We start from the raw sequence: 25443 nt of genomic DNA, 5'->3' as shown, positions 1-25443 counted from the left end.
GAGACCCATAGACAATCCTGATTGCAGGAAATGTAGGAATCGACCCAGTTGAAATTCCTCCGTCGGAGCACTCCGATCCTCGCACCACGCAACATATCTTCGCCAAATGCGGTGATAGTGTTGCACGGTTACTTCCTTCCTTGCTTTAATCAAAGTAGGAATGACTTCTTCCGGCATGCCTTTTTCCTTTAGGATCCGGCGTTCAACCGCCATGCCGTCAAACGCAGCCGCGGTAAGTCTTGAAACAGACAGGGACCCTGCTGAAGCAAGTCCCTCCTTAGAGGTAGAGGCCACGGATCTTCCGTGATCATCTCTTGAAGTTCCGGGTACCAAGTCCTTCTTGGCCAATCCGGAACCACTAGTATCGTTCTTACGCCTCTTTGCCGTATAATTCTCAATACTTTTGGTATGAGAGGCAGAGGAGGAAACACATACACCGACTGGTACACCCAAGGCGTTACCAGCGCGTCCACAGCTATTGCCTGCGGATCTCTTGACCTGGCGCAATACCTGTCCAGTTTTTTGTTGAGGCGAGACGCCATCATGTCCACCATTGGTCTTTCCCAACGGGTTACCAGCATGTGGAAGACTTCCGGATGAAGTCCCCACTCTCCCGGGTGAAGGTCGTGTCTGCTGAGGAAGTCTGCTTCCCAGTTGTCCACTCCCGGGATGAACACTGCTGACAGTGCTATCACATGATTCTCTGCCCAGCGAAGAATCCTTGCAGCTTCTGCCATTGCACTCCTGCTTCTTGTGCCGCCCTGTCTGTTTACATGGGCGACTGCCGTGATGTTGTCCGACTGGATCAACACCGGTTTTCCTTGAAGCAGAGGTTCTGCCTGGCTTAGAGCATTGTAGATTGCTCTTAGTTCCAGAATGTTTATGTGAAGAGACGTTTCCAGGCTCGTCCACACTCCCTGGAAGTTTCTTCCTTGTGTGACTGCTCCCCAGCCTCTCAGGCTGGCGTCCGTGGTCACCAGGATCCAATCCTGTATGCCGAATCTGCGGCCCTCCAATAGATGAGCACTCTGCAACCACCACAGAAGAGATACCCTTGTCCTTGGAGACAGGGTTATCCGCTGGTGCATCTGAAGATGCGACCCTGACCATTTGTCCAACAGATCCCTCTGGAAAATTCGTGCATGGAATCTGCCGAATGGAATTGCTTCGTAAGAAGCCACCATTTTTCCCAGGACTCTTGTGCATTGATGTACAGACACCTTTCCTGGTTTTAGGAGGTTCCTGACAAGCTCGGATAACTCCTTGGCTTTTTCCTCCGGGAGAAAAACCTTTTTCTGAACCGTGTCCAGAATCATCCCTAGGAACAGCAGACGAGTTGTCGGCATTAACTGGGATTTTGGAATATTCAGAATCCAGCCGTGCTGTTTTAGCACTTCTTGAGACAGTGCTAATCCCATCTCTAGCTGTTCTCTGGACCTTGCCCTTATTAGGAGATCGTCCAAGTATGGGATAATTAATACGCCTTTTCTTCGAAGAAGAATCATCATCTCGGCCATTACCTTTGTAAAGACCCGAGGTGCCGTGGACAATCCGAACGGCAGCGTCTGAAACTGATAGTGACAGTTTTGTACAACGAACCTGAGGTACCCCTGGTGTGAGGGGTAAATTGGAACGTGGAGGTACGCATCCTTGATGTCCAAGGACACCATAAAGTCCCCTTCTTCCAGGTTCGCTATCACTGCTCTGAGTGACTCCATTTTGAACTTGAACTTCTTTATGTACAGGTTCAAGGACTTCAGATTTAGAATAGGCCTTACCGAGCCGTCCGGCTTCGGTACCACAAATAGAGTGGAATAATACCCCTTTCCCTGTTGTAGAAGAGGTACCTTGACTATCACCTGCTGAGAGTACAGCTTGTGAATGGCTTCCAAAACCGTCTCCCTTTCGGAGGGGGACGTTGGTAAAGCAGACTTCAGGAAACGGCGAGGCGGATCTGTCTCTAGTTCCAACCTGTACCCCTGAGATATTATCTGCAGGATCCAGGGATCTACCTGCGAGTGAGCCCACTGCGCGCTGAAATTCTTGAGACGACCGCCCACCGCCCCCGAGTCCGCTTGAGAAGCCCCAGCGTCATGCTGAGGCTTTTGTAGAAGCGGGGGAGGGCTTCTGTTCCTGGGAAGGAGCTGCCTGTTGGTGTCTCTTCCCCCTTCCTCTGCCTCGTGGCAGATATGAATATCCCTTTGCTCTCTTGTTTTTAAAGGAACGAAAGGGCTGCGGTTGAAAAGTCGGTGTCTTTTTCTGTTGGGGAGTAGCTTGAGGTAAAAAGGTGGATTTCCCGGCTGTAGCCGTGGCCACCAAATCTGATAGACCGACTCCAAATAACTCCTCCCCTTTATACGGCAAAACTTCCATATGCCGTTTTGAGTCCGCATCGCCTGACCACTGTCGCGTCCATAAACTTCTTCTGGCCGAAATGGACATAGCACTTACCCGTGATGCCAGTGTGCAGATATCCCTCTGTGCATCACGCATATAAAGAAATGCATCCTTTATTTGCTCTAAAGACAGTAAAACATTGTCCCTATCCAGGGTATCAATATTTTCAATCAGGGACTCTGACCAAGCTACTCCAGCACTGCACATCCAGGCTGTCGCTATAGCTGGTCGTAGTATAACACCTGTATGTGTGTATATACTTTTTTGGATATTTTCCATCCTCCTATCTGCTGGATCTTTAAGTGCGGCCGTCTCAGGAGAGGGTAACGCCACTTGTTTAGATAAGCGTGTGAGCGCCTTGTCCACCCTAGGAGGTGTTTCCCAGCGCGCCCTAACCTCTGGCGGGAAAGGGTATAAAGCCAATAACTTCTTTGAAATTAGCATCTTTTTATCGGGGGCAACCCACGCTTCATCACACACCTCATTTAATTCATCTGATTCAGGAAAAACTATAGGTAGTTTTTTCACACCCCACATAATACCCTGTTTTGTGGTACCTGTAGTATCAGCAATATGTAACGCCTCCTTCATTGCCAAAATCATATAACGTGTGGCCCTACTGGAAAATACGGTTGATTCGTCACCGTCGCCACTGGAATCAGTGCCTGTGTCTGGGTCTGTGTCGACCGACTGAGGCAAAGGGCGTTTTACAGCCCCTGACGGTGTTTGAGGCGCCTGGACAGGCACTAACTGATTGTCCGGCCGTCTCATGTCGTCAAACGACTGCTTTAGCGTGTTGACACTATCCCGTAATTCCATAAATAAAGGCATCCATTCTGGTGTCGACCCCCTAGGAGGTGACATCCCCATATTTGGCAATTGCTCCGCCTCCACACCAATATCGTCCTCATACATGTCGACACACACGTACCGACACACAGCAGACACACAGGGAATGCTCTTAACGAAGACAGGACCCCACTAGCCCTTTGGGGAGACAGAGGGAGAGTTTGCCAGCACACACCAAAAGCGCTATATATGACAGGGATAGCCTTATAATAAGTGCTCCCTGTATAGCTGCTTTTATAATATAATTTTTGCCACTATTTTGCCCCCCCTCTCTTGTTTTACCCTGTTTCTGTAGTGCAGTGCAGGGGAGAGACCTGGGAGCCGTCCTGACCAGCGGAGCTGTGTAAGGAAAATGGCGCTGTGTGCTGAGGAGATAGGCCCCGCCCCTTTTTCGGCGGGCTCGTCTCCCGCTCTTTAGTGTATTCTGGCAGGGGTTAAATATCTCCATATAGCCCCCGGAGGCTATATGTGAGGTATTTTTTTAGCCAAATAGGTTTTCATTTGCCTCCCAGGGCGCTCCCCTCCCAGCGCCCTGCACCCTCAGTGACTGCCGTGTGAAGTGTGCTGAGAGGAAAATGGCGCACAGCTGCAGTGCTGTGCGCTACCTTTAGAAGACTGAGGAGTCTTCTGCCGCCGATTCTGGACCTCTTCATGTTTCAGCATCTGCAAGGGGGCCGGCGGCGAGGCTCCGGTGACCATCCAGGCTGTACCTGTGATCGTCCCTCTGGAGCTGATGTCCAGTAGCCAAGAAGCCAATCCATCCTGCACGCAGGTGAGTTCACTTCTTCTCCCCTAAGTCCCTCGTTGCAGTGATCCTGTTGCCAGCAGGACTCACTGTAAAATAAAAAATCTAAGCTAAACTTTCTCTAAGCAGCTCTTTAGGAGAGCCACCTAGATCGCACCCTTCTCGGCCGGGCACAAAAATCTAACTGAGGCTTGGAGGAGGGTCATAGGGGGAGGAGCCAGTGCACACCACCTGATCGGAAAGCTTTACTTTTTGTGCCCTGTCTCCTGCGGAGCCGCTATTCCCCATGGTCCTTTCAGGAACCCCAGCATCCACTAGGACGATAGAGAAATCTTATTTTCTCTAACGTCCTAGAGGATGCTGGGGACTCCGTAAGGACCATGGGGATTATACCAAAGCTCCCAAACGGGCGGGATAGTGCGGATGACTCTGCAGCACCGATTGAGCAAACAGGAGGTCCTCCTCAGCCAGGGTATCAAACTTATAGAACTTTGCAAAGGTGTTTGATCCCGACCAAGTAGCTGCTCGGCACAACTGTAATGCCGAGACCCCTCGGGCAGCCGCCCAAGAAGAGCCTACCTTCCTAGTGGAATGGGCCCTAACCGATTTTGGCAACGGCCATCCTGCCGAAGAATGCGCCTGCTGAATCGTATTACAGATCCAGCGAGCAATAGTCTGCTTTGAAGCAGGAGTGCCAACCTTGTTGGCAGCATATAGAACAAACAATGCTTCTGTCTTCCTGACCCTTTCTGTTCTGGCCACATAAATCTTCAAAGCCCTGACCACATCAAGGGACTCGGAATCCTCCAAGTCACGCGTAGCCACAGGCACGACAATATGAAAAGATGAAACCAGCTTAGGAAGGAATTGAGGACGAGTTCTCAACTCCGCCCTATCCACATGAAAAACCAGACAGGGGCTTTTTATGTGACAAAGCCACTAATTCCGAAACTCGCCTTGCAGAAGCGAAGGCTAACAACATGACCACTTTCCAAGTGAGGTACTTCAATTCCACCGTTTTGAGTGGTTCAAACCAAGGTGACTTAAGGAACCGTTTACACCACGTTAAGGTCCCAAGGTGCCACCGGAGGTACAAAAGGAGACTGAATATGCAGTACTCCCATCACAAACGTCTGTACTTCAGGAAGAGAAGCCAATTCTTTATGAAAGAAAATGGATAAGGCCGAAATTTGAACCCTTATGGACCCCAATTTTAGGCCCAAATTCACTCCAGTCTGAAGGAAGTGAAGGAGACGGCCCAAATGGAACTCCTCCGTAGGAGAAATCCTGGCCTCACACCAAGAAACATTTTCTCCATATGCGGTGATAATGTTTCGATGTCACGTCCTTCCTAGCCTTGATCAGGGTAGGAATGACCTCATCCGGAATACCTTTTACCGCTAGGATCCGGCGTTCAACCGCCATGCCGTAAAACGCAGCCGCGGTAAGTCTTGGAACAGACAGGGCCCCTGTTGCAGCAGGTCCTGCCGTAGAGGAAGAGGCCACGGATCTTCTGTGAGCAACTCCTGCAGATCTGGATACCAAGTCCTTCGTGGCCAATCCGGAGTCACGCGGATTGCTTTCACTCCTCTTTGTCTTATTATTCTCAACACCTTGGGTATGAGAGGAAGAGGAGGAAACACATAGACCGACCTGAACACCCAAGGTGTCACCAGGGCGTCCACCGCTACCGCCTGAGGGTCTCTTGATCTGGCGCAATACCGCTTTAACTTTTTGTTGAGATGGGACGCCATCATGTCTATTTGGGGCAGTCCCCACTGACCCACGATCTGTGCGAAGACTTCCTGATGAAGTCCCCACTCTCCCGGATGCAGGTCGTGTCTGCTGAGGAAGTCCGCTTCCCAGTTGTCCATTCCCGGAATGAACACTGCTGACAGTGCGCTTACATGACCTTCCGCCCAGCGAAGAATCCTGGTGGCTTCTGCCACTGCTGTGACATTGTCCGACTGAATCAGAACCGGCTTGTTGCGAAGTAATTCTTCCGCTTGACGTAGGGCGTTGTATATGGCCCTCAACTCCAGGACGTTGATGCGGAGACAAGTCTCTAGACTTGACCAGAGACCTTGGAAACTTCTTCCCAGTGTGACTGCTCCCCAACCTCGGAGGCTCGCGTCCGTGGTCACCCCAGGATCCAGTCCTGAATGCCGAACCTGCGGCCCTCTAGGAGGTGAGCACTGTGCAGCCACCACAGGAGAGATACCCTGGGTCTGGGAGACAGGGTGATCCTTTGATGCATGTGTAGATGAGACCTGGACCATTTGTCCAGTAGGTCCCATTGAAAAGTCCTTGCATGGAACCTGCCGAAGGGGATGGCCTCGTAAGATGCCACCATCTTCCCCAGGACACGTGTGCAGTGATGCACCGAAACCTTTTTTGGCTTTAATAGGTTCCTGACCAGAGCCATGAGCTCCTGAGCCTTTTCCATCGGAAGAAAAACCTTTTTCTGGTCTGTGTCCAGAATCAGGCCCAAAAAGGTCAGACGCGTTGTAGAAACTAGTTGGGACTTCGGAAGATTGAGAATCCAACCGTGCTGCTGTAACGCCTTCACAGACAGTGACACGCTGTCCAGTAACTTCTCTCGAGATCTCGCCTTTATGAGGAGATCGTCCAAGTATGGGATAATTGTGACAACCTGCTTGTGCAGGAGCACCATCATTTCCGCCATTACCTTGGTGAAACTTCTCGGGCCCGTGGAAAGCCCAAACGGCAACGTCTGAAATTGGTAATGACAGTCCTGCACTGCAAATTTCAGGAACGCCTGGTGAGGAGGGAAAATCGGAACATGAAGGTATGCATCCTTTATGTCCAGGGATACCATCCAATCCCCCCCTCCAGGCTGGCGACGACCGCTCTGAGCGATTCCATTTTGAACTTGAACTTCTTCAAGTACATGTTTAGGGATTTTAGATTCAAAATGGGTCTGACCGAACCGACCGGTTTCGGGACAACAAACAGGGTTGAGTAATACCCCTTCCCTTGCTGGAGAAGAGGAACTTTGACTATCACCTGTTGAAGATACAATTTTTGAATTGCAGTCAACACTAACTCCCTCTCTGACGGAGAAGCTGGCAGAGCAGATTTGAAAAACCGGCGAGGAGGCACCTCTTCGAATTCCAGCCTGTATCCCTGAGAAACACTCTCTATTGCCCAGGGATCCACCTGTGAGTGAACCCAGACTTGGCTGAAAAGTCGAAGACGTGCCCCCACTTGAGCTGCCTCCCCCAGGGAAGCCCCAGCGTCATGCGGTGGATTTTGCAACGTAGCGGAGGACTTCTGCTCCTGGGAACTAGCTGTGTGCAGCTTTTTTCCCTTGCCTCTACCTCTGGCAAGAAATGACGATCCCCGTACCTTCTTGCTTTTATTTGAACGAAAGGACTGCATTTGATAATGAGGTGCCTTCTTAGTATGTTGCGGGGGAACATAAGGTAAGAAATTCGATTTACCGGCCGTAGCAGTAGAGACAAGGTCCGAGAGGCCTTCTCCAAACAACTCCTCCCCCTTGTAAGGCAACGACTCCATATGCCGCTTTGAGTCGGCATCCCCCGTCCACTGTCGGGTCCACAAGAGTCGCCTAGCAGAAATAGACATAGCATTTATTCTGGAGCTTAGTAAACAAATGTCTCTTTGAGCATCCCGCATATATAAAGCAGCATCTTTGATATGTTCTAGGGTCATTAGAATGATATCCTTCTCTAGGGTGTCAATCTCCGTAGATAAGGAATCTGTCCATGCTGCGACAGCACTACAAACCCAGGCCGATGCCATAGCCGGTCTAACAATAGTACCGGAATGTGTGTAAATGTACTTCATGGTAACCTCCTGCTTACGATCAGCGGGATCCTTGAGCGTAGCTGTATCCTGGGAAGGCAGTGCCACCTTCTTGGACAAGCGTGTCAGCGCCTTGTCTACTTTAGGCGAAGATTCCCATCGTATCCTGTCCTTTTGTGGAAAGGGATACGCCATAAGAATCCTTTTGGGAACTTGTAGTCTCCTATCTGGAGATTCCCAAGCCTTTTCGCACAATTCGCTTAGCTCAAATGAGGACGGAAAAGCGACCTCAGGCCTTTTCCCTTTATACATGTGTACCCTCGTGTCAGGGACAGGGGGTTCTTCAGTGATATGCAAAACCGCTTTAATGGCAATAATCATGTAACGAATACCTTTTGCCACCTTTGGCTGTAATTTTGCATCCTCATAGTCGACACTAGAATCTGAGTCCATGTCGGTATCTGTGTCAGTAATCTGGGAGTGCGTTTTTGAGACCCAGAAGGTCCCGGTGCCACTGGGGCAGGCATGGTCTAACTACCTGACTGCTCCCTAGCCTCAGCCTTGTCTAACCTCTTATGCAATAAATTTACATTTGCATTCAAGACATTCCACATATCCACCCAGTCCGGTGTCGGCGTTGCCGACGGCGACCTGACAACCATGCACTCCCCCTCCTCCTGAGGTGAGCCTTCATCGTCAAACATGTCGACACACGCGTACCGACACTCCACACACACAGGGAATCTCTTATCTGAAGACAGGTTCCCCCCTAGGCCCTTTGGAGAGACAGAGAGAGAGTATGCCAGCACACACCCCAACGCTATATGACCCAGGAAAAAACACAGTATGTTTACCCAGAAGCGCTGCTGTAATGTATAATCGCCAAATATGTGCCTCCCCCCTCTACTTTAAAACCCTCTTTCACTGTGTGTCAAGCAGGGGAGAGTCCGGGGAGCTTCCTCTCAGCGGTGCTGTGGAGAGAAAATGGCGCTGGTGAGTGCTGAGGGAGAAGCCCCGCCCCCTCGGCGGCGGGCTTCTGTCCCGCTCAAACTTAATAAAATATGGCGGGGGCTCTTTTATATACATGTACAATGCCCACCTGTACATGTATATAGTCATTTGCCATAGGAGAGGTATTCTATTGCTGCCCAGGGCACCCCCCCTGCTCCCTGCACCCTTACAGTGACCGGAGTGTGTGAGGTGTATGGGAGCAATGACGCACAGCTGCAGTGCTGTGCGTTACCTCAGTGAAGCACCCGAAGGCTTCTGCCGCCTCAGTAATCTTCTTTCTTCGTTTCTTCCAGCTCTGTGAGAACGGCGGCGCGGCTCTGGGATGAACGCCCAGGACGAACCTGTGTTCCACTCCCTCTGGAGCTAATGGTGTCCAGTAGCCGAGAAGCAGAGCCTATCATTTAAGTAGGTCTGCTCCTCTCTCCTCAGTCCCTCAATGCAGGGAGTCTGTTGCCAGCAGAGCTCCCTGAAAATAAGAAAAAAACCTAACAAAATACTCTTAGCAGGAAACTCAGGAGAGCTCCCTGCAGTGCACCCATCTTCCTCTGGGCACAGTCTAAAACTGAGGTCTGGAGGAGGGGCATAGAGGGAGGAGCCAGTGCACACCCAGAGTTCAGTTCTTTCTTAAAGTGCCCATGTCTCCTGCGGAGCCCGTCTATTCCCCATGGTCCTTACGGAGTCCCAGCATCCTCTAGGACGTTAGAGAAACTAAGAAAACTCCTAAGAGCTCTCCTAGCTGTGTCCGGCTCCTCCGGGCACATTTTCTAAACTGAGACTGGTAGGAGGGGCATAGAGGGAGGAGTCAGCCCACACTATTAAAAACGCTTAAAGTACCCATGGCTCCTAATGGACCCGTCTATACCCCATGGTACTAATGTGGACCCCAGCATCCTCTAGGACGTAAGAGAAATATGAAACCTAGTACACACCTAACTGTTCAAAATAAAATGTATGGTAATGCATACCTGACAATGAAAGTGTATTTTACTTTTGTAGACAGCCCTACATAACTGCTCCATGTGTACGCACCTTTTGGCACAGTTACCAGTGCATCAAATGTCATAAAAGTCCAACATTATATTTAACATCCCAAAACTCAAACACTGCAGCATAAAGTATAAAGTCTCACTTCAATCTCAGACAGGGTAGGCTGGTACTGCATGGCGGCTGTTGAGCACATTCCGTTGGCTCCGTGTTGTGGCTCAGGCTGTGGGTATCTCCCCCCCCCGTCCATCACCAAGAGTGTGCAGGGCATTAGGGTCCTTGAGTTTGCATGGCGTCAGTGGATCTGGAAGAGAGAGTATGGTATATCAGGAGAAAAGAGCAAGCGAGGGAAAAGGCAGTGAGCAAGCAAGACAAAGAAAGAGAGATAGATCACTGAGTAGTACTGCTTAAAATACACAGCCCAAAAACAAAGCAAAAAAAACCCCACAAGTACAAAAGTGAAAGATAACTAATCAATACATTAACTGCAGAATGTAACATGGGATATGGGCACTCTGTTAATGTTGGACATACCTGAAAGCATTCAAGAGTGAAAACGTACAGGTTTGGAGGATCAGGGAACATTAAGGCTAATGTTACCTGTCCTCGTGTGCAGAAGGTGTATCAAACAGATAGAAATCATGACAATGTACAAGGTTCCTTTAGTCCAGAGGTTCTCAAACTCGGTCCTCGGGAGCCCACACAGTGCATGTTTTGCAGGTAACCCAGCAGGTGCACAGGTGTATTAATTACTCACTGACACATTTTAAAAGGTCCACAGGTGGAGCTAATTATATCACTTGCGATTCTGTGAGGAGACCTGCAAAACATGCACTGTGTGGGCCCCCGAGGACCGAGTTTGAGAACCTCTGCTTTAGTCATTCATTTTTTTTTTTTTTTTAATTTTTTTTTAAATACAAATTTATTTGGCACCTAAAATGAATAAATGAAAGTCATAATAATTCAGTTCTATTTATATAGAAGATTGAAAAAAAACGAGATTTATGGTAAGAACCTACCATTGTTAAATCTCTTTCTGCGATGTACACTGGGCTCCACAAGGATTAACATCGGGGGTGTAGAGTAGGATCTTAATCCGATGCACCAACAGCTCAAAGCTCAAAGCTTTGACTGTTCCCAAGATGCACAGCGCCACCTCCTCTATAACCCCGCCTCCGTGCACAGGAGCTCAGTTTCGTTAACCAACCCAATGCAGTAGCAGGTATCAGAGACAACAATCATTAGTAACCACAACCACCACACACTCACTACAGGAGAGGGTGTCAGCGGCTAATGCCATACCAACCCAAAGAAGCCAAGTGCGTCAGGGTGGGCGCCTTGTGGAGCCCAGTGTACCTTGCAGAAAGAGATTTAACAATGGTAGGTTCTTACCATAAATCTCGTTTTCTGCTGCGGGATACACTGGGCTCCACAAGGATTAACATCGGGTATGTCCTAAAGCAGTTCCCTATGGGAGGGGACGCACTGCAGCGTGCACAAGAACCCGGCGTCCAAAAGAAGCATCCTGGGAGGCGGAAGTATCGAAGGCATAGAACCTTATGAACCTGTTCACTGAGGATCACGTAGCCGCCTTGCACAATTGTTCAAGGGTTGCACCACGGCGGGCCGCCCAAGAAGGTCCAACAGACCGAGTAGAATGGGCCTTGATAGTAGCAGGAGCTGGCAGACCAGCCTGTACATAAGCTTGTGCAATCACCATTCTAATCCATCTGGCCAAGGTCTGCTTGTTAGCAGGCCAGCCACGTTTGTGAAATCCAAACAGCACAAAGAGAGAATCAGACTTCCTAATGGAGGCAGTTCTCTTCACATAGATACGGAGAGACCGTACCACATCCAAAGACCGCTCTTTGGAAGACAACTCAGGAGAACTAAAGGCCGGAACTACAATCTCCTGATTAATGTGGAAGGAAGACACCACCTTGGGTAGATAACCCGGACGCATTCTAAGAACCGCCCGGTCATGGTGAAAAATCAGATAGGGTAACTTACAGGATAAGGCACCAAAGTCGGAGACCCTTCAAGCTGACGCGATAGCCAGCAAAGACAAAACCTTAAGGGAAAGTCACTTAATGTCTGCAGACGCAAGAGGTTCAAACGGAGACTCTCGCAAGGCCTCCAGAACCACCGACAGATCCCAAGGGGCCATGGGTGGTACATAAGGAGGCTGAATCCACAACACCCTGAGTGAAAGTATGAATATCCGGTAGGGTAGCAATCTTTCTCTGAAAACCAAACAGACAAGGCAGAAATGTGAACCTTGAGGGAGGCCAGCCGAAGGCCTAAGTCCAGGCCCTGTTGTAGGAAGGCCAACAGTTTGACCATACTAATCTTGAAAATGTCATGATTATGAGACGCGCACCAAGTAAAGTAAGAATTCCAGACCCTATGGTAAATCCAAGCAGAAGCCGGCTTACGGGCCTTCAACATAGTTTGAATGACCGTCTCAGAAAAACCCTTGGCCCTCAAGACGGAAGCTTCAAAAGCCACGCCGTCAAAGCCCGACAGGCCAAGTCCTGGTAAACACAAGGGCCCTGAACGAGGAGGTCTGGTCGTCGTGGAAGTAGAAGGGGATGATCTAGCGAGAGGCCCTGTAGATCGGAGAACCAGTGTCATCTGGGCCACGCAGGAGCGATCAGAAGTAGGATTCCTCCTTCTTGCTTGAACTTCCTTATTACTCTGAGCAGGAATGACACCGGAGGGAACACGTACGGCAGCCGAAAGTTCCATGGAATTGCCAGAGCATCCGCAAACGCTGCTTGAGGATCCCTTGTCCTTGCTCCGAAGACCGGAACCTTGTGATTGTGTCGAGACGCCATAAGGTCCACATCTGGAAGGCACAACTTGTCCTCTCCACTCTCCAGCGCGTACGTCCTGACGACTGAGAAAGTCCGCTTCCCAGTTTAGGACCCCCGGAATGAACACTGCGGATATGGCCGACAGATGGCGTTCTGCCCACTGAAGAATCCGTGATACTTTCCCTCATTGCCATGCGGCTTCGAGTGCCGCCTTGATGATTGATGTACGCCACCGTGGTGGCGTTGTCCAATTGTACTTGAACAGGTCTGTTCTGTATCAAATGCTGGGCCAGGTTCAGTGCATTGAATACCGCCCGCAGTTCCAGAATGTTTATCGAGAGTAGAGACTCCTCCTCAGCCCACCGACCCTGAAGGGAGTGTTGTGCCCCAACCTCTCAGACTGGCATCAGTCGTCAGCAGGACCCAGTTAGATATCCAGAAGGGACGACCAATCGATGGTCCTGAAGCCACCAGCTCAGTGACAGGAGGACCTCCGGAGTAGCGGCCCGTTTAGAAGACGTCTTAGTCTTAGGTGGGTGAGAGTGAGACTTCTTTTTAGTCAGCGATTGGTTCAAGTGCTGTAACTGAGATGAAATTTGATCTGCCCATGGCGGATTGACTGCAGGGACCATAAACTCCTACACTGGCATAGGAGGTCCCACAGGGGGCGTATGTTTTGTTACCAGCATATTTAATAAAATGGAGAAGGTAGCCCAAGGTGGGTCATTATTGGCCCCCGGTGCTAAAGACCCACTGGGAGGTAAAGAACCCCCAGAACCTGAACTCTCTGCTGCCATGTTTTCCTCTAAAGTGTCTGCAGCATCACCTCCACGCAATGTGGGAGAAGCCCCAGTTTCGTTGCCCCGTGTAGCCGACATAACGATAAGCTCAATAACAGGCAACCTAGTACAATATAGCAGCAATATATCTAGCAAGAACTCCCAGTGTAGTGTGTCAGCACAAACCGGAAATCCAAGAGATATATGGTGACTATAAATAACAGAGAAAAATACACAGTAAGTATATCTTGTGAAACACCTATATTAGTTAATAAACCTGACGCACTTAGCCCCCTCAGGTTACAGAATATAGGAGTAGCAAGTTGAGTGAATACACAAGATGGAAGCCACGCAGCAGCTGCATGTGCATGCACACATATAGTCACAAATGTACAATGCAGAAGTTATACCAAACAATAAAACTGCACTGGACTAGCAATACAAAGTTTCTTAACTAACACTGTCCACTGACAGGTACAATACTTAAGTGTCCTGTAAAATGCACAGCGCTGACGAGCAGCCGGCTTTACAGAGGATTTGCCCAAGCAGTCCTATGAACAGCGCAGCTCCGTGTAATGGTGGCTGACAGGGAGTGGGGGAGAAAAATGCAGCTCCAGGGCGGGGACATTCACCCAAATGGCACCCTGGGGCTGGGGGAGGGGCTACAGGTCAGGGCTTATCCCCCTGCTGGCTTCCCCACCGGGCACCGCGGACTGCAATGAGACGGGTTTTAACAGAGACAAAAACCCCACCTGTGCCCTGTGTCCCAGAGGCTAGAGGAGCGGCTGGCCCTTACAGTGTCCACGCCAGCGCCCACGGCCGTGCCGGATCGCGATTGCAGCGGGCCAAAGAGACCCCTTACTTCCCCTTTGAACGCGGCCACGCGATCCAGTAGATAGCAGCGAGTGTGTGACTAACCGAGAAGAACACCAGAGCCTCCGCTGTAGTTACCCGGCAACCAGGGAGCTGGAGTATACAGCGCCGCTGGGGTAGTGATGGAGCTGCAGCAGGGGATGCCTGACTGACATCTAACACTGCTGCAGCCCTTGAAGTCTTCAAGTATTCTTTTTCCTCCTGAAAAATAGCTTTTCTTACGGCTGCAGGAGCAGCCCCCCTGTTGTATGCCTGCTTACTGCATGGCACCAACTTACAAACTGAGCTCCTGTGCACGGAGGTGGGGATATAGAGGAGGCGGCGCTGTGCATCTTGGAAACAATCAAAGCTTTGAGCCTGTTGGTGCCTCGGATCAAGATCCTACTCTACACCCCCGATGTTAATCCTTGTGAAGTCCAATGTACCCCGCAGCAGAAATAACATTAAGAAACAATTGTATGAGATATATGCAACATGCCACTCCAGAAAGGAACATCACACCCGCTGGCATTGCAAGTTATTTTGCGAAGTTGGCACTACCGTAACTAGCCGATATGAATTCCTCCCAAATAAAATATTAAAAGAAAAGAAGCTCTGGATTTCCTAATTCTTCCAGTAGCATAGGGTGTTATAGTCTCTTGATCAGACACCTACTAATGGGCATGGTTTCCACTAAAATCCCGTTCAGACCCCGTTCCCATTGCTGCTCCAACCAGTGTTATTCCCGGATAGGTGCAGTCTCTTTTGCCATCGCTTGGAGATGACAGCATCTCCAAGAGCGGGGAAACGCGGATCTCCCCATGCTGTAAACCAACCCGCGTTACCCGTTTACACTGGAGCCTATCCGGGGTTTTTGAGCCTGCAACTCGGGCTAACACGTCAATAATCCAGGTTTAAGCGGCAGTGGAAAATGGGTATTACTGAAAGAGTGGATTACCCTTTTTCAAATAAGGGTTTCCTGAGGGTGTAAGCGCAGGATGGGCAAAATAGTGTACACTAAAAGACTGATTTAGAGTTGGGATTAAAAAAATAAAAATAAACTACTAAACCCTCTTCATCCATAACAGTGGCTAATTCGTGTTCCTTTTTTATAGACAACAATGTTTATGTAACTCTGCCTAACAGAGGATGAGGAGTCTGACACAGGCAAAGCTGAATTAGCAGGCGATATCGCAGTTGAAGGGGTGTAGTATGGTATGCCGGTGGCCGGGCTCCCAGCATACCGGCGTCGGAAGCCCGACCGCCGGCATACCGGCAGCGTGGCGAGCGCAAATGAGCCCCTTGCGAGCACGGTGGCGTGCTACGCTATTTATTCTCCCTCCAGGGGGGTCGTGGACCCCCACGAGGGAGAAAAACTGTCGGTATGCCGGCTGTTGGGATTCCGGCGCCGGTATACTGTGCGCCGGGATCCCGACAGTCGGCAACATGAAGACCACCCATGTTGAAGATATGGACATGGGCTAAACTGTACTTATTGGAGTGCTTGAATGTGCTTTCTCTGCACACACTGTACTCCCTTGGTGTTTTTTAAGCCTTACGTTCAACAAATGAAAACAAAGGGCGGATATCGCAACTAATGATTGATGGTCATTATCGTGGTATCCAATTAGAGGCTGTTTTTAACGCCTGAAATTGGACCTGCAATCGCACAAAAACACATGGGATCGGGGATAAGTTCCAGATCCCTTTTGTTATCGCGACTCTGGCGGCTGCTCATCGGGGATACACGATGCCGGCATCAGGGGAAAAGGACACAGTCATCAGGGATAATAGGATATCCGCAAAAAGACTCCAGGAGCGGGATCTAATGAAGTACGAGTTCGGCGGCCATGAGGGAAGATGCCGGCTAGGCTGACTTTTTTTTAAAAGAGGTAATCATGTACAAGGCATGGTTTAGCTTTGTACACGATTGCCCCACTAAAAAAAAAAAAATCTGAGTTCAGTCGGTACCACACACGCCCGCTGAACTCGGACTTTATTACAACCTGGCACAAAGATGTTTTAGAATATTGCAGTTTGCACTACATTATCAATCTAGTCATATAGCTTTCAATTTCCACTGTAGATAATTAAGATGTTCTAACAATTTTTGTGGTTGTTTTTCCCCCCCATTTTGTTTCTTAATCCAAATACCAAAAAATAATTCTGAAATTCCGGGATATGTAAACCATTTTGGAATCCCTAGCACAAATCTAAATTTCTGTATAAGAAGAGAGATGTCCAGTATATTGTGCTATATGCAAAGCAGACCGTATTTACTCAGCATGCAGAAACAGTAAATGTATTTGCAACCCTTGTACTGCAATATGGTTTATCTAGGTGTGAAGTTATTGCTATTTATTTTTTTTGCTTTGCTCCTAACGAAGAATCAGCCAATAAACCAAAGGCTCCCAAATGCGGTCCTCAAGGAACCTTAACTGTCCAAGTTTTAGGGATATCCATGACTAGGCACAGATTGTTAAATCAAATTGACTGAGGTTCCATTTAAGTCACCTTTGCACAAGCATGGTTATTCTTAAAACCTGGACTGTTAGGGTGCCTTGAGGACCACATATGTGAATCTGTCCTAATCGCTTTTCCACATCCACCAGGTCCGCTAGCATTTCTACACAGCAGCTTGATATTATCTGGTGATCAGAGAATAGCTACAAAGCTACTACATCATTGGAACAAGGTGATTGTCTGCTAAAATAAAAATAAAAAAGTGTCCTTTAGTTTATTGAAGCAAGGATAGGGGAAGTAGTCTCTCATCACTGGACTTCAAAATGATTTTTGCCAGTGTGGTTTGCACTATATCTCTTGGCAAAATTCCCCTATCATGCATATAGAAATGCACGCTGCCATGTCGGTGAAGGCCAGTTCTCAGTCTAAACAGGGTGTTTTGTCGAGAGAACCAGCATTCCAAGTCTAAAGTGCCCAGCGCTATGCTGTTTCCCCCTCGACAAGGGGACAGAAATCAGCATCGCGCCAGCACTTTTGTCGGATTTCTGCTTGCACCCCCAGAGGGGTGCGAGAAGAAATCCTCTAGTCAGGTATCACAGTGCACTGAATTGAAAAGCACTGGGGGCTAATTCCCAGCGCTATTCAATATGCACTGACTTGAATCGAGCCTTAAGCGAGATTCCAAGTGGAAGGAGAAAAGGATAGAGAAAAGGATACAAGATAGGCTGCCACTTACCTCCACTGACACTGAGTTCAGTTGCCCTCGGTCTGTACTCTACTCGGGTAAAAAGGGAGGGTACGCAATGGACTGCTGTTTACCTCCTGCAATAGCGTTTGGTCCCTCACCAGCACCGGTCCTCCCGTCTGCACATAATGGCACATGGCTTCAAAAGATTTCTGGTTAGAACACTTCTCAAGGCTCACAGTATTTGAAAGAGGGGACTCATTCACCTGTGACTGTGTGCCAGAATAGGGGTGATACAGCCCTTTTAATACTTTCTCCCCTATTTCCTTGTTTGTAAAATGTATGCAGTGTTTTTCTGGAAGGGATGGAGCTTAATGACAACTGTGTTCCTGGCGCACCTACTAGTTGTCTCATGCAACTACAAAAGGGGGACTTTTAGATAAGTCATGACCTTCAATGAGCAGGTTAAGCTGGGCACTAAGCAATGTGTACCCAGCCAGACATCACTGCCGATGGCTTGAAGTCAGCCAGTCACAGAACCTGTGTAATTCATGGCTGTCACGGTTTAAATTGATAGCATGGTAAGCCTATAAATGCGGCAAATGCAAACACACCTGCGGATGCCGGGTCCAATGGGGGAGTAGCCATGTGACACACTGCGTTCTGCAGCATGTAATCGCTAGCAACATACCCAACTGCCCTGCCCATGGGAGCGCCCATAACATGGTACCACACTAGACAACGTACCCGATATGTCGCTCCGATCTGTGGGATCAAGAAACATATTGTCTAGTGCACAGGTTCTTAAACTCGGTCCCCAGGACCCAGCACAGTGCATGTTTTACAGGTCTCCTCACAGAATCACAACTGAAATAATTAGCTCCACCTGTGACCCTTTTAAAATGTGTCATTGAGCTATTAGCACACCTGTGCACCTACTGGGTTATCTGCAAATAGTGGGGCAGATGTATTAACCTGGAGAAGGCATAAAGAAGTGATAAACCAGTGATATGTGCAATGTGATAAAGGCACCTTCCAATATGTAAATTAACAGTTAGTGATATGTGCAAGGTGATAAAGGCACCAGCCAATCAGATCCTAACTGTTAATTTACATATTGGAACTGATTGGCTGGTGCCTTTATCACCTTGCACATATCACTGGTTTACCACTACCTTATGCCTTCTCAAGGTTAATACATCTGCCCCAGTGTTCCCCCTAGGATGAGGCAGGGGGCCGGAGTCCGGGGGCACATTAGGGGGGGATGCAAATTAGGGGGCATGGCCACGCCCCCTTCATTTTAGTGGGCGGTGCGGCCCACAGACGCTACTATAGAGGGTGTCTGTGGCCGGCGACGTCACTTTTGGGGGCGTGCCCAGTACCTCCGTCGGTGCTGGGCTTCCCCCAGCTCTCTCCAAATGCGTGAATGGATGCCGCGCGCATGCGCACGGCATCTTTACACGCTGGGAGGGCAGGAAGCGGGCGGCTGTTCTAGCAGGGCGCCGCAAAATGGGCAGGGCAGGTTTTGCCTTGTAAAAAACGGGCAAGGCGCGGCACCCTGCTAAAACAGCCTAGAGTGAACACTATGCAAAACGTGCACTGTGTGGGGTCCTGAGGATCGAGTTTGAGAACCTGTGGTCTAGTGTGTACCCAGCTTTAGCATGTGATTTGTAAAATAAACACAGAAGCTAATAGCATGTATTTAGAGAATAAGAACTTGGAAGAGTGGATGCTGGTCACTTATACCCCTTTCACACTGCCAATGCCAGATCCCACCCGGGAATTGGAAAACGGGTCCTTCCCGGGTGGGATCCGGCACTGGCAGCTGCTGCAGGCTTCCCCTACCCCGCAATATGCCGGGCGGGTTGCCATAGCAGCGGAGGGCGGAGCCGGCGCTGGGATATGAGATCATCTCCGCGCCGCCTCTCCCTGCTGTAGTAAACGGGTCTGACCCAGTATTCAACCCGGGTATAACACCGCTTTATTCCCGGGTTGAATTGCCGGGTCAGACAACCCGCGATTTTGGCTAGGCCCCTTTCACACCGCACGCTGACCCGTGTCGACCCGGCAATATGCAGAGTCGATAGCGGGTTATTTGTGCGGTGTGAAAGGGGTATTTAAAAAGTGAAAGCAGCAATAGTATCATTAGAATTGTTCCAGTAAAGAAAAATCACACCTGTGCATTATCACCAATTTGATAAAATAGTAAGTGGCTCTAACAATTGTGTCATATGCAGAGAACATGCAAGGTCATCATTAGAATAAACATAATGAAGAAATGAATACAATAAACAGAGGGTTTGCACTGTGTGGCAAACTATAGTGATTTGCAAGACATTGTGGCTAGTATAGTTTTATTTTTTATTTTAAAAGAGGAAACTAAGGCGGAGTACACACAGCGATGTATCATTCATACAGCAAATGAACAATATATAGTCTGGCTCATCGGTCTGTGCATACACCCGTGAACCATGTTGTTCACATATATATCTGCTTACTTTAATCTAAAGTCCTTCAAACAATCCTCATGCTGAATGTATGTTCAGATCTCATCCTGCAATCTGCACTCTGTCTGGCAACACTATGCAAACAATTTATTATATAAATACATTTGGAATTTCATGATTTGCTTGCAATTTTAAATACCTGGTCTGATATTTTGGTCAGTGATGCATAGTTAATAAAGGTATACTGGGCTGGCGTTTGCATAGTCAAACACTGTGCAATTTTCCTATCTTTGATTAGTGTGAAATTTGCCTCACCTGTAGCCCATCTTAATTTACTATAGCAGTGATCGCAAAAACGCGCTATAGCGCGTATTATACCCCATAATGAGGACTGGGGTCTCGCTTTTACAAAATGAGTGCGTCCCAGGGGACGCGCTCCGTTGTAGGCAGTCCTGTAGCTCCTTTGATCTCTCCACCGGGTCCCGCTGCCAATCTTATGGCTTCTTTGATGTCTCTGGGTCCAGCGGCCAATCCTGTGGTGCCTTTTAGGTCTCCAGGTCCAGCGGCCAATCACATGGATACAATGAGGTCTCCCTCTCAAACCCCTCCAATAGCCGGGCTTCCGGGAGGACTATTAGACAGGGAGGAGGAGTAGTTGGTGCTTTTCACTCCTGTATGCAGCTGCGGCACCCGGCATACTCAGAAGGCAGACCGAACTGCAGCGTTAACAGGCTTTCTCTGCGGCCACCTGTCTCATCCCCATCCCGGCGCTGCTATTCACTTCTCCCCCTCACCACCATAGCCACTCAGGATGCGGAGGCATGCGCTGGTGAATTCCAAGGTTCGGCGCGACATCCGCTACGCTGAGTACTGAGTGGCCACGGCGGTGAGCGGTAGAAGCAAATAGCAGCGCTAGGACGGGGAGGAGACAGGTGGCCGCAGAGAAAGCCTGTTAACGCTGCAGGAGAGGTTAGTACCAGATATTCAAAGACACTTCTTCTCTTTAGCTCCTCACTGCTGTGGGCGGGATGCTAAAGAGAAGAAGTGTCTTTGAATATCTGGTTATCAAGCAGCCCCTGGTATGGAGGATTCATGTTAGTAATAAACATATGGGCAATTGGCGGGATGGCAACAGCTAACGATTCAAACACTGGGGGTGAGGGCATTGCTCAGCATACACCAACACAAATGCACAAATTGACCAGCATAGTTACCCCACCCCCATATTCCCATACCCTCCATACACCCTCCAAAGCGACACAGTGCCATCACATGCACCCCACCAACCACAGAGTGCCCATCATACACACACATTGCCCATTACACACACCCCCAATACCCACACATTGGCCATTATACACACTCACACAGTTCCAATTATACACACACCCAATATCCACACATTGCCCATTACACACTCACACAGTGCCAATCATATGCACTCCCCACAATGTCTTCACAGTGCCCATTATACACACACCCATCTGACACCCCCTCCACGGACACCCGTTATCACTGTGTCTGGGGACGACCAGAGGCGGATTAAGGGGGGGGGTCCCGGGGATACGTACCCCGGGCCCCCCTTTCTAAAAGGGCCCCCTGTCACACCACAGATCGGATCTCTCTTCCGTTCCGATCTGTGGTGCTGCGCTGTCGTCCGCACTGCAGCCGTACAGACAGGACAGCTGAGCGACGGCTCAGCTGTCCAATAATGTATGACTGAAGTAGTCTGCCCCAATGGCTGAGCGGCAGGCTGCTTCACTCGTACATGATTGGAGAGCTGAGCCGTCGCTCAGCTGTCTGTGCGGTTGGCGGGGACAGGAGCGCAGTGTGATCGTGCTGTGGCAGGTATGTGACACCCGCCTCCCCCCCCCTTCCCTTCCCTTCCCTTCTCTTCTCTTGAATAGGGGCAGACGCGCACGCAGGGGGGGTTTCCGAGTACCTAGAACCCCCCCCTCGTAGTCGATCCATCAGAACTGCCGCTATTTATTTATTTTTTCCACTAAGGAGGTCAGGCTGGCTGTACCCATAACGCAGCTGCGGCAGCTGCTTCCTAACATTGTCAGCGATCGGCTGGCCGCTGGCTGGCTGCCTGTAGGGGGAGCTGCAGCGGCAGCTCCTCTCAGTCACTTGTCAATTTGAGAGGTATTCAGGTGAGGTGGAGGGGAAACAGCTGAACAAGAGAGGCAGTAACTTACTGTCTCCGCCACTCCTACTGACTACAGCCAGGTTTGTGCCTCGTTAATCGTTGGGACTTTGTGGAGGTGGGGTAGTGTATAATAAATTATGGTGGCAGGGTGAGGAATGTCATGTCCCGAATACCAAAGCATTTGTTAATGTGGATGTGTGTGTTGTATGTGTCTACTGTGTGTATGTGTATGCTATATTTGTGTATATATATATATATATTTGTATGTATGCTGTGTGTCTGTGTATGCTACTGTATGTGTGTAAATGCTATGTGTGTATATACTGAATGTATGTATGCTGTATGTATGTGTATGTATACAGTGTGTGTATGTATACAGTGTGTGTATGTATACAGTGTGTGTGTGTGTGTGTGTGTGTGTGTGTGTGTGTGTGTGTGTGTGTGTATAATCTCCATGCATAACACACACGTATGGAAACCCCCCTATGAAAATCCTGCGTTTGCCACTGAGGGGCCCCTCTGTCTTAAGTGCCCCGGGCCCCCCATGCTCTTAATCCGGCTCTGGGGACGACAACTGGGGGTCCGAGTTGGTGGCAACAATGTGTCTAAGTGGTCACCTGGTGCAATGTGTGGAACGCGCTCTACCGGGCGCATGGTGTGGAACGCGCTCTACCGGGCGCATGGTGTGGAACGCGCTCTACCGGGCGCATGGTGTAGAACGCGCTCTACCGGGCGCATGGTGTAGAGCGCGCGCTACCGGGCGCATGGTGTAGAGCGCGCGCTACCTGGCGCATGGTGTAGAGCGCGCGCTACCTGGCGCATGGTGTAGAGCGCGCGCTACCTGGCGCATGGTGTAGAGCGCGCGCTACCTGGCGCATGGTGTAGAGCGCGCGCTACCTGGCGCATGGTGTAGAGCGCGCGCTACCTGGCGCATGGTGTAGAGCGCGCGCTACCTGGCGCATGGTGTAGAGCGCGCGCTACCTGGCGCATGGTGTAGAGCGCGCGCTACCTGGCGCATGGTGCAGAGCGCGCGCTACCTGGCGCATGGTGCAGAGCGCGCGCTACCTGGCGCATGGTGTAGAGCGCGCTCTACCTGGCGCATGGTGTAGAGCGCGCTCTACCTGGCGCATGGTGTAGAGCGCGCTCTACCTGGCGCATGGTGTAGAGCGCGCTCTACCTGGCGCATGGTGTAGAGCGCGCTCTACCTGGCGCATGGTGTAGAGCGCGCTCTACCTGGCGCATGGTGTAGAGCGCGCTCTACCTGGCGCATGGTGTAGAGCGCGCTCTACCTGGCGCATGGTGTAGAGCGCGCTCTACCTGGCGCATGGTGTAGAGCGCGCTCTACCTGGCGCATGGTGTAGAGCGCGCTCTACCTGGCGCATGGTGTAGAGCGCGCTCTACCTGGCGCATGGTGTAGAGCGCGCTCTACCTGGCGCATGGTGTAGAGCGCGCTCTACCTGGCGCATGGTGTAGAGCGCGCTCTACCTGGCGCATGGTGTAGAGCGCGCTCTACCTGGCGCATGGTGTAGAGCGCGCACTACCTGGCGCATGGTGTAGAGCGCGCTCTACCTGGCGCATGGTGTAGAGCGCGCTCTACCTGGCGCATGGTGTAGAACGTGCTCTACCTGGTGCAATGTTTATATGTGCTTTACCTAGTGCAATGTGTCTAAGTGTTCTACCTGGCGCAACGTTGATATGTGCTCTACCTGGCGCATTGTGTATAACGTGCTCTACCTGGTGCAATGTATATAACGTGCTCTACTGGGCGCACTGTATATAACGTGCTCTACTGGGTGCACTGTGTATAACGTGCTCTACCGGGCGCATTGTGTATAATAATGTGCTCTAACTGGTGCAATGTGTATAAAGTGCTCTACCTGGTGCAATGTGTATAACGTGCTCTACATGGCGCAAAGTATATAGCGAGCTGGACCTGGAGCAAAGTGTATAACGTGCTGTACCTGGAGCAAAGTGTATAACGTGCTGTACCTGGAGCAAAGTGTATAACGTGCTGTACCTGGAGCAAAGTGTATAACGTGCTGTACCTGGAGCAAAGTGTATAACGTGCTGTACCTGGAGCAAAGTGTATAACGTGCTGTACCTGGAGCAAAGTGTATAACGTGCTGTACCTGGAGCAAAGTGTATAACGTGCTGTACCTGGAGCAAAGTGTATAACGTGCTGTACCTGGAGCAAAGTGTATAACGTGCTGTACCTGGAGCAAAGTGTATAACGTGCTCTACCTGGCGCAGTGTGCATAGGCGGTTCTACCTGGTGCAATGTGTATAAGCGGCACTACTGCGTGGTGTAATGTGAATTGGCACTATTATGTGGCCACGTCCCTTCCCCATGAAGCCACGCCCCTTACATTTTCGGCACGCGCACTGCCTGTGCTTTCCGATCTAGCAGGTGGAACACCAATTCACTTTATGCCTAGGGCACCAAAATGTCTAGTTACACCTCTGGTGCAATGTGTCCTGCATGCTACACAGCCCAGTAGCATTGTCACCCCATCCCCCCACCTTGCAACACTTTTGTAGTGTCCAAACAAGATTAAGATTAATAAGAACCTTCATTCCGATGGGACCCAGAAAAAGACCGGTAGGACCCCAATTTTTGAAAGTGAGAGGTCCCTGTGTGTTCCAATACACAAAGCGTTCATCTCTCCAAACCAGTGGTTCTCAAACGGTGTGCCGTGGCACCCTTGGGTGCCTCAGAACACTTGTGGGGTGTATTGGATTGGTGGTCCAGGACCAAAACAAAATATTTATTGTCAAATTTAAATAGGCAAAACCAGTGCTGGTGGCTGCCAATCTTAAAATATATAGACAAACAGAAGTGAATCCTGTACCCTACCATATTACTGAGCCGAATGAAGACATAGAAACACAATTTAATTAATGTAATTTTTTTTATACATTTATCAGTAAGAAACTTTTGGCCTAGAGGTGCCATGAAAACAATTCTGATACTCTGGGCACCATAATTCAAAAGTGTTTGGGAACCTAAAGACACCTCGATTTTTAACCATTGGTGCTCCCTTAAAGCGTTAGAACGAGGTTCTGCGATACAAATAGCTGCAAAATCAAAAAGGGACTATGGGCCTAATTCAGAGTTGATCGCAGCAGCATATTTGTCAGCAGTTGGGCAAAACCATGTGCACTGCAGGGAGGGCAGATAGAACATGTGCAGAGAGAGTTAGATTTGGGTGGGGTGTGTTCAAACTGAAATCTAAATTGCAGTGTAAAAATAAAGCAGCCAGTATTTACCCTGCACAGAAATAAAATAACCCACCCAAATCTAACTCTCTCTACAAATGTTATATCTGCCCCCCCTGCAGTGCACATGGTTTTGCCCAACTGCTAACAATTTTGCTGCTACCATCAACTCTGAATTACCCCCTATAGACGTACTTATGAACAGGCTGAAAAAGATGTTCTTGATTTAGGGAGAGCATAAGGCGCATCCAGCTGATAGGT

General features: G+C 49.6%; 1 protein-coding gene across 2 annotated transcripts in view; it reads right to left on the bottom strand.

The window, feature by feature from the left end:
- SBNO2 (strawberry notch homolog 2) overlaps window positions 1-25443 on the bottom strand; it is a 233572-nt gene that overhangs the window by 168097 nt on the left and 40032 nt on the right. For both annotated transcript variants that reach the window (XM_063914353.1, XM_063914354.1), the window contains exon 2: window positions 9921-10079. In XM_063914353.1, the coding sequence (XP_063770423.1) occupies window positions 9921-10046 (126 nt within the window). In that variant the 5' untranslated portion in view covers window positions 10047-10079. The remainder of the gene's footprint in view (window positions 1-9920; window positions 10080-25443) is intronic.

This window comes from Pseudophryne corroboree, chromosome 1 (assembly GCF_028390025.1).
Source record: "Pseudophryne corroboree isolate aPseCor3 chromosome 1, aPseCor3.hap2, whole genome shotgun sequence".
NCBI classification, from domain to species: Eukaryota; Metazoa; Chordata; class Amphibia; order Anura; family Myobatrachidae; genus Pseudophryne; species Pseudophryne corroboree.
This window is presented reverse-complemented; position numbering and strand designations above follow the sequence as displayed.